The sequence below is a fragment of the Seriola dumerili genome, unplaced genomic scaffold (assembly GCF_002260705.1).
Source record: "Seriola dumerili isolate Sdu_G_001 unplaced genomic scaffold, Sdu_1.0 BDQW01000367.1, whole genome shotgun sequence".
NCBI lineage: Eukaryota > Metazoa > Chordata > Actinopteri > Carangiformes > Carangidae > Seriola > Seriola dumerili.
Window position 1 is genome coordinate 263,875 of NW_019174622.1, and position 12,126 is coordinate 276,000.

At 42.0% G+C, this 12,126-nt stretch overlaps 1 protein-coding gene across 2 annotated transcripts in view; it reads right to left on the bottom strand.

The window, feature by feature from the left end:
• Nucleotides 1-1,011: 1,011 nt before the first annotated feature.
• The window catches only part of LOC111233076 (smoothelin-like protein 2), a 40,353-nt gene continuing 29,238 nt past the window's right edge, over nucleotides 1,012-12,126 (bottom strand). Inside the window, exons 1-14 of one of the 2 annotated variants that reach the window (XM_022760821.1) lie at nucleotides 10,666-10,775; nucleotides 9,636-10,526; nucleotides 5,374-5,434; nucleotides 5,147-5,296; nucleotides 4,480-4,632; nucleotides 4,034-4,207; nucleotides 3,199-3,405; nucleotides 2,954-3,103; nucleotides 2,793-2,855; nucleotides 2,638-2,695; nucleotides 2,414-2,539; nucleotides 2,210-2,324; nucleotides 1,826-1,977; nucleotides 1,012-1,623 (exon numbers count right to left, since the gene is read on the bottom strand). In XM_022760821.1, the coding sequence (XP_022616542.1) occupies nucleotides 1,497-1,623; nucleotides 1,826-1,977; nucleotides 2,210-2,324; nucleotides 2,414-2,539; nucleotides 2,638-2,695; nucleotides 2,793-2,855; nucleotides 2,954-3,103; nucleotides 3,199-3,405; nucleotides 4,034-4,207; nucleotides 4,480-4,632; nucleotides 5,147-5,296; nucleotides 5,374-5,434; nucleotides 9,636-10,154 (2,055 nt within the window). In that variant the 5' untranslated portion in view covers nucleotides 10,155-10,526; nucleotides 10,666-10,775 and the 3' untranslated portion in view covers nucleotides 1,012-1,496. Of the gene's footprint in view, nucleotides 1,624-1,825; nucleotides 1,978-2,209; nucleotides 2,325-2,413; nucleotides 2,540-2,637; nucleotides 2,696-2,792; nucleotides 2,856-2,953; nucleotides 3,104-3,198; nucleotides 3,406-4,033; nucleotides 4,208-4,479; nucleotides 4,633-5,146; nucleotides 5,297-5,373; nucleotides 5,435-9,635; nucleotides 10,527-10,665; nucleotides 10,776-12,126 lie in introns of those variants that run through there. The other variant, XM_022760822.1, reaches the window with a different exon arrangement.

Genomic DNA, 12,126 nt, shown 5'->3' on the forward strand with positions numbered 1-12,126 from the left:
AATCTTTTCCTGACACAGTTTGTAGAAAAATCTTCATTCTTCAAAAACCTTTATTTGTCATTGTGACCAGAAACCTACATAAATAAGATTTTCATCAAGGGTTCTCCAACTGAGTGTGTAATTAATTTGGACCCTGGAAGTAATGCATCAGTCATGGATTATAACCGGTTCCCCATATCATAATTAGTCAGTTAGGGCTGCAATTAACAATAATTTCCGTTATTGATTAATCTTCTTATTATTTTCTCAATTAATAGATTATCTGTTTAGTCTATAAAATGTCAATAAATAGTGAAGAAGTGAGTCCAAGGTCACATGTTTATATGTCTTGTTTTATCTGGCCAACCCAAAACTGCAAAAATATTTAATTTAAAATAAATTCAAACTGAGAAAAGCAGGAAATCTTCATATTTGAGAATGAAAACAGCATTTTTGGATTAACTGCTTGAAAAATGACTGAAACAATCAGTTACCAAAATTGTTCTTAATTATTTTTCATTGATCGACCAATTAATAATTGTTGCAGCTCATCTGAAACCAACATTAAAAGAGAGTAGTTTGACATAAATATATTAACCGAAGATGCACTGATAAGGAAGGTGCACTTTCATATAGCTTTCAGCTGCATTTCATGGTCATCCTCAGCAGGTGGAGTTGGCTAAGTTGTCATCATGTGACTTAAGTATGGCACTTCGGTGATGTGATGACAGCTAAGAGCTACGTTTTGTTGTCCTTATATTGTGTAATAGTGTAAACATTCATAGTGTAAAAATACCTGCAATCCCTGGTCGTGTCATGCCAAGCGTTTTCAGTGGCGGCGGCCAACACTAATAAATTTCATATCAGTCTCACTGACTGACTGAGCTTGGAGTTTGGCTCCTGGAGTTTATTTCTTGTGCCATTGAAAAACATGACACTCCTTCATGCACATTGTTAATATTTAAATTATTTACAGTCTCTGTCTCTGCTGTGCTGTGCAGTCTGACACTGATATAATAAAAATAAAACAAATATTATAAAATAGCTTTATTCTGCCACATTACAAGAGTCAAAAGGCAAGACTTTAATTTATTGTTACTGGAGCATCTCTAACTTTTAATTTGTAACATCACTGATCGATCATTCCTCAAATTTGCTTCCTTTTATTACGGCTTTGTTATTGATGTGAGAGTTACACAAAAGCCCTTTTTAGTTGTAAATACAGCAACATTAGAGCCACACACATCACAATACTTGTCATAAGACACTGCATTTTAAGAATCAGTAGTCCACTATGAAAGCTAAAGGGAATGGGGGGAAACTGGTGAACACATGCATACAGTATAAAACTGTGACTGTGTGTTGACAGAGAAAACTACTTGTCAAACTCTACTGTCATAGTTTAAGTGGATTCACAGGGTGGTTTTGGGCTCCACATTAATTCAGCCCATTCAAAGTGTTCACAACACACTGTGGTTAAAAACATCTAGATTATTCTCATCTACTCTGATACAGAGTTATTCAAACTTCTTCAGGTGGTTGTAGAGGGACTGGACGTATGTAAACACACACATGGGGTCTGGCTTGTCCCCCATCTCTATCATGTCCTCCACCTCGATCAGACGGAGACAGTCAGCCTGCTCCCTGAAACATAAAAGCATCATATGGTAGTAAAGAGGAATAAAAGTTAAATAAATAGAGAAATGCTGACATAAAGTTAGAGTCATTCATTTCCAAGGCACACGTAGACTGTAGTACCTTGTGGAAATATCAATTACTCCAGTGTAATCAAAGTACACACACTTGCTCGCTCACTGCCTCACTCAGTCCATTCTAGCCTGCTTACTCTGCAGTGGTGAACGCCAGCTGTAAGTTGTGTTTGCGTTTCGCGGGGTCCAGCGTGTTGTAATCAAACTCCAGAGGGAAGAAAGAGTGAACCAGAGCACAGAAAGCCATCCCATCGCTCCAGCAGGACGAGAAGTTCTGAATGTCTATGTTCTGAGAAAAAGACGACGAGGGCGCCACATTTAAGACGGAGAACAACATGGTGCCACATTCATGCATTTTCTCCTCATCACTTTCCTGCCAAATGATCACGGCACTTTATAAATACGTTTTACAATTCCTATTTTTAATGCCAATTTATTACTTTTCCTGTGACATCCTTGTTCCTCCATAATTATGAGAGACATGGCAGAAGAGGAATATACCGCGTATCCCGCTGTCGTACCTGATAGCCAATGGTTTTTGAGCGGCACCACTCCAGGAGAATCTGTTTTATACCACTGGCACTGGACACTCCGAAACTCTGAGAGCGCTTCAGTTTCGGCTTGGAGTCCTTCGGCCTGTGGCAAGAGAAATACAGCTCACCGTACCGCAAAATGTCAATCATCTCCGGGGCTGAAGATACACTAATGAGATAAGATACACTTACTTGGTCGGCTCTGAGTTCATCCTTTCAAAGAGAGCCCGTTTGGCCTGAGCCCCGTTAGAGCGTGGAAGCGTTTGTGATTTCATTATATCCTGTTTAAACTCAACCCCCCCTGGCTTGTTCGTTTTCCTGTGGAGAAACACGGCATCAGTGAAACCATAGAAAACACTGAGTTCATTTAATGTTTTTTTTTTAAATCAGAATCAGAATTCACGCTCATGACTTACTTTTCCAAATTAGGCGAGAAACCCGATTTTATGATTGATTTGGAGGGAAGTAATTTTTCTGCAGTTAGAGAAAAACAAAATAATGCAAACTACGTTAACAAATCACAAAAACTAAAGCCTCTACCTGCAGATATGGAAAGTTTAATTTATTTTACCTGCAGACTGAGGGAAGCTCACACTCCTCTTCAGACTGGGACTGGGTGTCTTGAGAACTGGTACTGAATTGATGAGGTGATGGTCAGGGTTAGGGGGTTATATAAAAAAACCAAACTTAAAACTTATATTAACAAATGAAAGAATATAGAGTTGAACTCACCCCGCTTAAAGGGATACTCCCCAGGTTTTACTGTAGGGTCCTGTGATGCCGAAATATTTGAAGATGGCGCTGGAGTAGCTGATGATAAAGACTCCGTGTTGGGTTTGGTGATGGCAGAGAGAGTCAAGTGTGGCTTGGGTTCGCTGACGTCTAATGAAAACATACATGAGCTATTTACACCTTCTTTGATGAGCGTTTTTACATATTTTCAGATCTCAAAACAAACCAAGTAGCCATGTACTCACCACGTCTAAAGGGATATTCGCCTCGCTTTATTGTCGGGGATTGTGGCACTGAAGGATTGGGTGCAGAAGCAGGACTCTGATCAGATTTAGATGGAGCAGAAGTCTCAGAGCTGCTTTTGGTTACAGCTGTGAGGGGAAAATGAGGCAAGGCCTGAGATCCAGAGCCTGACTGCTCCTGGGACCTCAGCTCCTTTGCCCCAGATGTACCTGCACAGGTGGAGATAGAAACAATAATACATATATATATGACTATAATCATTTTAAAGTGGTTGGGTGCTCGGGTGCTCCACAGTGATTGGTAGGGCCCCCAACAGTCTCTGTGCCAGGGTTTCATAGGTCATTGCTGTAGTATTACTAGGTGGTCTTTAGACGTTTGCCAGGGTGCGTCCTGTTCCACTTGGTTGACATAGTGTTGCTAGGCGGTTGTTACAGGATCCAGAGTGGATGTTGACTGGGATGTAGGGCCCTCGGGTTGGTTGTTCCCAGGATGTTGCTAAGTTACTGTTTGAATGTTTAGTATAGTTGCTAGCGCATTACTAGATTATGACTAGCATGGTTGCTATGGTTGAGCGGTAACAGGGCGTTACTAATGAGTTGATAAGTGATCCCGAAAGTGTCGCTAGGTGGTTGCTGGGGTGATAAGCATCATTGCTCATGTGTTATGGTAATAAGAACAATGGGTAGGAGCTTCATTATCTAAATTAGACTGTTTATTACTACGCAGACAGAAACATAAAAAAATAAAAATATGTTTTCAGAGGAGTTGCAGATGTCAAATCCCAAGAACGCATCTCAATAATCTGCAGTGTCTGTTCACAAGAACCCGTAAACTGACCTCTTGTGAAAGAATATTCCCCTGCTTCCCCTGCGGGAGCCTCTGCTGCAGGATGGCCGGCTGCTTTAGGGACTAAAGCTGGAGACGGAGCAGATTTGGTGGTAAGCAGACCCTCAGGACTGGCTTTGGTTGTCATGGCAGTGACAGGAAGATGGGGCAGGGGTTCGTCAGCATCTGAAAAAGGGAGAATCTGAATAAAAAATGAAGTCAAAGTGGAATGGATGGTTAAAAGCACTCAGTTAATGTGTCCATTAATGTGTGATTATGCATCTCCATCCTCGGAGAGTTCCCGACACTGGGGAGACACGTAACAGAAAACGGCTGCATTAAGGAGAAATTAACATTTTGAGAATTGAATTTGGTTACACTGGCAAAGCAGATTCACTGGTATCAAATAAATGGTGAGATGTATTGATTACACAGCAGAGATTGCATCTCCCACTCACCACGTTTAGCAGAAGACTCCGCTGATTTCGCGGGAGTTTCTTTTGTAGCTTTGAGCACTGAGGCGGCAGGAACAGACGGAGCTTCGGAGCTGGCTTTCGTCATCGCAGTGAGGGGAAGATGAGGTTTGGTCAGAAGACCTGAATCTTCCTGGTCTGGAAGAGAAAAGTTGGATTAAGTTCTATAGGTTTCTAGACATCACTGTTCAACAACTTCACAAATCACTGAAGGTAAAAACTATTTTAATGTGTATAGATACTAAAATAATTTGAACTGTAAAGCTTGTTATAGCTGTACAGCTTTAATGTAACCCTTTGATAAATTAGAGTTGTATTATTGATATTATATGATATGGACCAACCACTACTGACTGTGACTCTACACCCTGGTGTCCATGACGATGGACAACATGACTGAACTGATCAACACTGGCCTTTCAGAATCGATTTTCAACTTCCCCAAAACTATATTGTGGATCTTATTTAATCTTTATTCATCCTGGAATATTATGGACAGTTTCATTTAGAGACTTTTACACCTTACTGAATACTTTTTAAAGCACTTTGTATAAACTTAAATATTATTTATTTCTCTTACAGTGAATCCATCCAACAAATATGTTTTCCGTGTAAAGTGAAGTGTGTTATATGTGAACGGCAATCAGCTGACCGGGCTTTTTGGGTGTTTCCACTGTAGACTGAGGAGAGTTCGTTACGACGGGAGACTCTGGGCTCGGCTTTGTGACGGCGGTGAGAGCCTGGTGGGACTGGGGAGCAGCTTCGGCACTTTGGGCTGCATCAGAGTCCACGGATGAACCTTCTGTGAAAACATAACCAAAGGTGAGATCGGCTCGTCGGGTCACCGGTGTTGAAACCTTTTTCAGATGGTCTGCCCACCTTGCTTGCCGTTCTCCTCTGCGGCCGTGGCGACATTTTTCTCTCCTTTTGCATCAGTGCCCTGCTCAGTGAAGACAAGAGGTTCAAAACGTGCACTTCTGTTATTTTAGGTCGACAGTGTCTTTTCATGAATGAAACTAGGTCATCCACAATCTGGTACGGTCACTCACAGCATTGAAATAATAGACCACGTTAATGGAGGACTGGCACTGTGTTTTCTGGCTTGACACTTTCTTTTTAAAGAGTTTAGTTTTGCAGATTTTACAGATGTTCATTAATTGAAGAGCTTTAATGATTATTTAAGTGCTTTTACAATAAGACACCATTACTCCTCTGCTGTACCGACTTTTTTTAAAGTGGTAAAAATGCATAATTCAGAACAAATTCTTCCCTAACTGCCCCTTGGATTCATGTCAGAGTAGAAAAAAAAAAACAAGTGAAATTCACCGTCTAAAAATTCAGTATGTAACCTCTTCTAATTTGGAGTCTGAATCAGGCAGGGCTCAGTTTGATGGGGGCATTCAGACGTGACCAGCACATCAGCTTTGCTTCATTTGGCTGTCTTGGTAATGGCATAACCTTGAACATGGTGGTGGGTGATGCAAATTTAAAGTGAAAGTGGGAGAGGGTGGGTGGGGGTGTAATCTACCCATAATGTGTTAGTTTTAAAAAAGAATAGTAAAACTGAACGTGTAAAGGATCACAGTTCCTTCGTTAGCCTTTACCCCAGGAGGGTAAATGAGTTATGCAACACGTGCAGCTGACTGTCTGTTTGTACATTTGCCTTCAGAAAATCACTTACTAGGTTTTTGTTTTTGTTTGGTCTCCAACAATATTCAGCTCACAACAAACAAAGAGACTCCTTCTGTCTTTCAGACTGCTGCATGCTGTGGAGCTAAAAATATTTTTTTTCATTGTTATCATTCGTGTTAAATCTGTGTGTGTGTGTGTGTGTGTGTGTGTGTGTGTGTGTGCGCGCTAACTTCTCTGCATTTGTGATTCTCAGCTGTCAACAGCTGAAAGCTTCTCATTTAATGTCAGCTGTGGCCAACAAACCCATGTTCCCACTGAGAGGCTATTTTAGATTTTGCAATCAGCCCCTTTGCAAGAGTTTCCGCTCCGCTCTTCTTACGTCCCGATATAGCCCCAAATGGATGCTTTGGAAATCAGAGAGTTAGCCCGGGCGGTTCAAACAGTGCCTAAGTATATCAGCCCGAAGCTTTGGCCTGTGTTTGCCCCTTCTTCCACCCCCCATCCCCCCCTCAGCCTTTTGCTTTCCAGAGACACGCAGTGGTCTGGCAGCCTCACAATAAAGCCATTGCAGCCAGTCCGTCAACTCATCGTCAGGAGGGAGATTAGCACCACAGTGATCTGTGAGCTCCACAGGAGCTGCTGTGGGATATCACAGTCTCACCCTGTTAATCTCTTCAACTCCTGGCCGAGTTTACCTCCATGTCACTTCGGCTGCTTAGAAACATGCAAACATACTGACAAACACACAAACACATTACAGTAAATCACCAATGAGAAATTATTCTGACTGTTAAAGTCACAAAGAAACACTTTCCCATTATTTCTCATATTTGAAAATCTCATTACATGAATTTATTGTATGTAAATAAAAAAAGCAAGAACACTGGGTGTGTCTCTTTAAAGCTGCACTAAACCATATTTTCATATTAGCAATGAATCAAATGGCTTTGTAGATCTGCAGCTTCCCTTTAGATCTACAGAGCATTTTAGCATCTTTTAGCATCTTTCATCATCTTTCAGCTCCTTGTTATTGTCGCAACGCCTAAACTTTACTGTAAAGTCTAGTGTTGCTGCTCTCATCAAGCTCAGAACCCACTGAGCGCTTCCTGTCCAGTACCAAATGGCGAGACAGACAAAGTTAGCGACTAGCTGGTGAACACAGCGGAGAATTTAGCAGATAAGGAACCTGATAGGAGACCAAAAAAGAACAAGATGGAGAGCGTGTTTTGGACACAAAAACACAACTCCAAATAAATGCTAATGCTGCTTTATGTCTGCTGTATGCGTAAATATGTAAATGTTTGCTAACATGTGGTTATATGGTTAAATGGAGTAAGACTTCAGCTGTTTACTAAGATTTTCCTGGAGCTGGATCTTGTGGACATTAGTGTTACTAGATCTTAAGGCACTTGGCGCTGGCAATGGTTCAAATAGTGATAATGTTTCTCAGTTTTTGGACAATCCTTCCTCAAAGACATTGATTCATTAATTCCAATTTTACCTGCTTTTTCACTCACTGCATGACGTGTTCGTGCGTGACGGAGTGAGGCCTGCTATTGCCAGCTGTGGTGACATAGTTGACCTCAATAGGATGATGTCAAATTTGAAAATGATGGAGTATAGTATTAACTGATGAAACAGGGGGGCTATCTTAGTACTGGGGGGGCGGGGGGGGTTGAAGAGTTTTACGTCAGAGTGGTGGGAGGGGGGACCAGGTGATTTCAGCAGAGAGGAATGTCAGCAGTGTGTGTTACGAGGACAGCTGGTTGCCCCTCTCAGGGTGTGAGTCGGGGGTATTATTGACAGGGATGTAGATGCAATTCAACTTTCCATTAGGAGATTTGAGAGCTGGATTGGCTGGGAAACAACATTCCTGAGCGATTGGAGATTTATTTATATACCTGTCTTCAGAGTTCGAGTGTGAGTTACGTCATAAAAAGGAAAAACAATTTGTGCGCTGTCCACACTGTCAGAAGAATGTGGAGTAGTAGACTGACCTTGTTCTCCAGGCCGTCTACTACATCCCTGGCTGTGAGCTCTTGAGCTCAGTTACAAAGTCCAAGCACTGAATTTATTGATTATGAATTGATCATTTAGACCTGCATTCCTTGTGACTATCCCCATCTCCATTCGTGTGTGCGAACAGTGGTGTTTTAAAGGTGAGGAAGAAAAAGCTGAAGTTGGTAAAGAGCTGCAGCTCAGTCCCAAATCACAGACCCAAAAATACATGTGCCCTTTGGAGGACCTGCTGTTCTAACAGCGGGTCATGAGCAGAAGAGGGATGTGATGGGGGGTAGGGACGAGCGTTAAGTGTGCAAATATGCATGTTTGTGTCGGTGGGGTAGTTTCTAAATTCACTAATGTAAGGATATATAATGGTAATTGTATAATTTTCAAGGTTAATAATACTAGATGATTATTATTGGTCTCCAAATGAAAATATAATATCTAATTATATTAATGGCAAGTGATGCGGAGCCTATAAGGCGCTGCTTATACCGCTGCTCCCCAGATAAATGTGTGATGTCAGAGGTTAAATATATATTAGACAAACATACCACACGGCTCAGATTCCTCTGATTCTAGTTGGGATCCTCCCTGACAGATTCAAATCCTGATTCTTATCCACCCTCTCGCACAGAGGTTTTTATAGATCAGGTGGGCTTAGTTCATAAGCATGTCTGATCTTTTGAAAGGTTACTTTTTGCATGCACAGAAAATAGCAGCTTTCCTCGCAGGGACATACACGTATGTAGTCGTGCCATTTAGGTTAAAGAATGTACTAACGTGTTCCAGCGAACAGGGTGGTTTCCGGATGGATGATGCTGCGATCTATATCGATATTCAGGGCATTCCCACATTGTTTGAGCAGCTGATAGGGACACAAGGCGCATGCTAAGTGTGAGTTCACAAGGCTGAAAGCAATGAACCTTGGAGAGGATGATGTATGGGGTCAGGTGTGCCTGTTACGAGCCAAACGCTTACACATAGAAAAGTACGTCCCTCAAAACTTAATGACATAGTTGCTCAGGGTCCTTGGCGTGGTGGTGTACTGTAACACTGGCTGTGTTTAAACAGACATTAGCACAGTAGCACATTCATTTCAATGAGGGCCACTGTGTTAATGTAACAAGGGTGCAGAGGGCTAACGCAACGCACCAGCCATGCATGGGTACGTTACATTCCTGGTATATTAAATTGTAGTGCTTTATGTAATTTGTATTATGTATCTCACAAGTTTTGTGATGGATTGTCACTGTGCTATGTTTACAGGGTTGTAAAGTCACAGTAGTATACACCACTGTGCAGTGTTTTAGCCTCCGATAAGCCTTCAAACTCAGGGATCTGTCAGTGGAGGGGAGTTAGAGGTGAGCTAAGACCTGGTGTATATAAATTACTAATTCTCCCGTTGACCAGCTTTACTACACCCTGTGCATCTTGTTCACCCATCCGCATTTTATTCCGTAGACTGTATGATCTGCAGAAAACACAACAACAAGAATACTCACGTTAATCTCAGCATGTCTCTTTGCTCTCCATGGAGCAGCAGCAGCAACAGCAGCAGCAGCGTGGCTTGATCCTCCACTTGACCCACATGATTCAGAGATTGTGGATGTGGACTGGCTTGACAGGAATTCCTCTGATCCTCCAGAGTTGAGCAAACCCGTCTTGTCTTCCTGGATCTTGGACTGTATCTGTACGTGTCCATTCTCTATACTTTCCTCCCTGTTCTTCCCCGTCACTTGAGCGGGACTCTTCCCCACTTTTACCCCGGCAAGACCCTCCACCAGAAGGCTGAGGGCCTCCAGCTTTGCCCTGAGCTGCAGGTTCTCCTCCTGCAGCCTGGTCACCGCCTCGGCCAAGGGTCCGTTGGAGATGCACACCTCCTCGATCCTCTGCTCTATGCGCTGCTTGAAAGCACTTACGTCCACGTGTACCTCCCTTATAGCAGCTTGCAAGGTGGTATTGAACTGAACAAGAGCCTCACTTACCATTTCCTCCTGAACACCCTCTGTAGCTGTATCCATGGCTTTTTTAGCGACCCTCACCACCTCTGCGTTTCAAGTCAAATGAGTGGACGGGGTGGTCGGCGTGGAGATCAGAAACCAAAACCTTTCTACTTGTCTTGTCTTTCACCTCTTCACTTCGTTCTCTGGTTCACCTCCTTTAAATCTATCTTTGAGTTCTTGACCAAATTATTTTTCTACTCTACTCCTTCCAGCTAAAATAATTCAGAGGTATCTGTGGTGTTCCATGCCAGTTTTCCAAGTTGAAGATGCAAATGGTTTTCAAAGGACGACCAGGGGTGCAGCGTTCCTCGGCAGCAGCACACTGAAGTCCAATCGAGCTCCATGGAGGACTTCTCTCAACATGCGTATTCTCTTACTCTCTCCTCTCATCTGGTCAAAGCAAGAGCGGTTGTTATTTATAAGTCATGGAAAACTCATGCACAGTGTCATCTCGGGAAAAGAGATTACGTACTGCACGGGCAGATCAGGTTCTCGGTGCGTGCAGGAGCTGAGGGATGATCAAACTAACCTTTCCAAGGGATCCGGTGGAGGTGGCAGACGTCCTCTCTGGTAGTGCATCCACGATGTGTTTCCTCGACGTTTACCCCTGCTGCCCCTTCCCCAGTGTGTTGTCGAAGCTATCTGTGTCTCCCATGCTTGGGAGCAACAGGTTCGCCTGTATTTTGGGATGTAAAGGGGGGCGTGAAAAGATCAAATGGGGAGGAGGAGCCAGGATTATTCAAATGGTTTTGTCTCTTTGCTGCTGGTAAATCTGTATGAAGTGACAGCAGAGAAGGTGACTGCAGTTTCCTGGGGGTCAATGATGTGATGTGAAGAGTAATCTCATTCTGAGAGGAACTTAAATAAGAGATCACCAACAAAGCTCAGCGCGAATATTTAAATTTACCCCAGTCTAAGAAAAGGCAAGTTTTTCTAGATTAAAGACAAGGCTCTGATTTTGAGAACCTACACACAACCAGAGGGGAAAACTACATAATTAAGTTTGTACCAGCTAAAAATCTGAAGATCTTAGATGTTCATGCAACACGTCACATTCAAAGAGAACTGATGAACACACTAGTAATTAGTTACAGGTTAATGTTAGGTATCTATCAATATCTCTAGTAATGTGCCTGAGTCAGAATGTTAAACATCACTGGTTTATTATCACACCAAACAATAATTGTAGTGCATTTCTTTCTTCCAACCTAATGTTTGCCACTATAGTTGTGATACATCGCTAATAAAGTTGTAAGCAGACGTAAAGACATTTCAGGCGTTGTGTGCAGGATTTGTCTTGTGTTTTACTATATTCTCATTCATCAGTTTTAGTTATGAATACATGAATAAACAATTAATAAATCTCCTTACAGTTACATTTTGTGTTGTGTAGGTTAAAGTTAAGTTTTTTATGTTATTATTTAGGCAAAATGTTACATGTAAAGAAATAAAATGCTCTGAAACATGATAAAAGAGCACGGTCTGGTTTATTCTATCCACAGATTTTAGCATCATAATTCATTTTACACTTGGAACATTTGTGTTTTTGGAAAGAGCAGTAGACAAACATACCACTGTCAAAGTCTGTGTGTGTAGAAGATCACGGCTCAGTTTCAGTCAGCTTGAGCCAGCAGCGCCTCTGTGTGGCCATGACTTCACATTACAACTGAATGAAGCCCTGCAGGAACCATAACTACACGTACACACTGAACAAATGCACACAGTGAATAAAAGAGAGGAACTGCAAAGCATGTGAGGAGAAAATGTAGATATTTTTTATTTAGCAGTAGCAGTGGTCTCAGGCTGCTTTCTCTGCAAGTTTCTTTATGTAAATTTAACTCAAATTCCTCAGCAACAAAACAAATACACACATTTCCTAATGCTGTATCTGACTACAGTCATATTAATAAAAGCTTCTTTGAATCTGATTGATCAGGGGAAATGTATGCAAAATGTGCTCTTGTATGTTACTGTACCCATCTTTACCAAA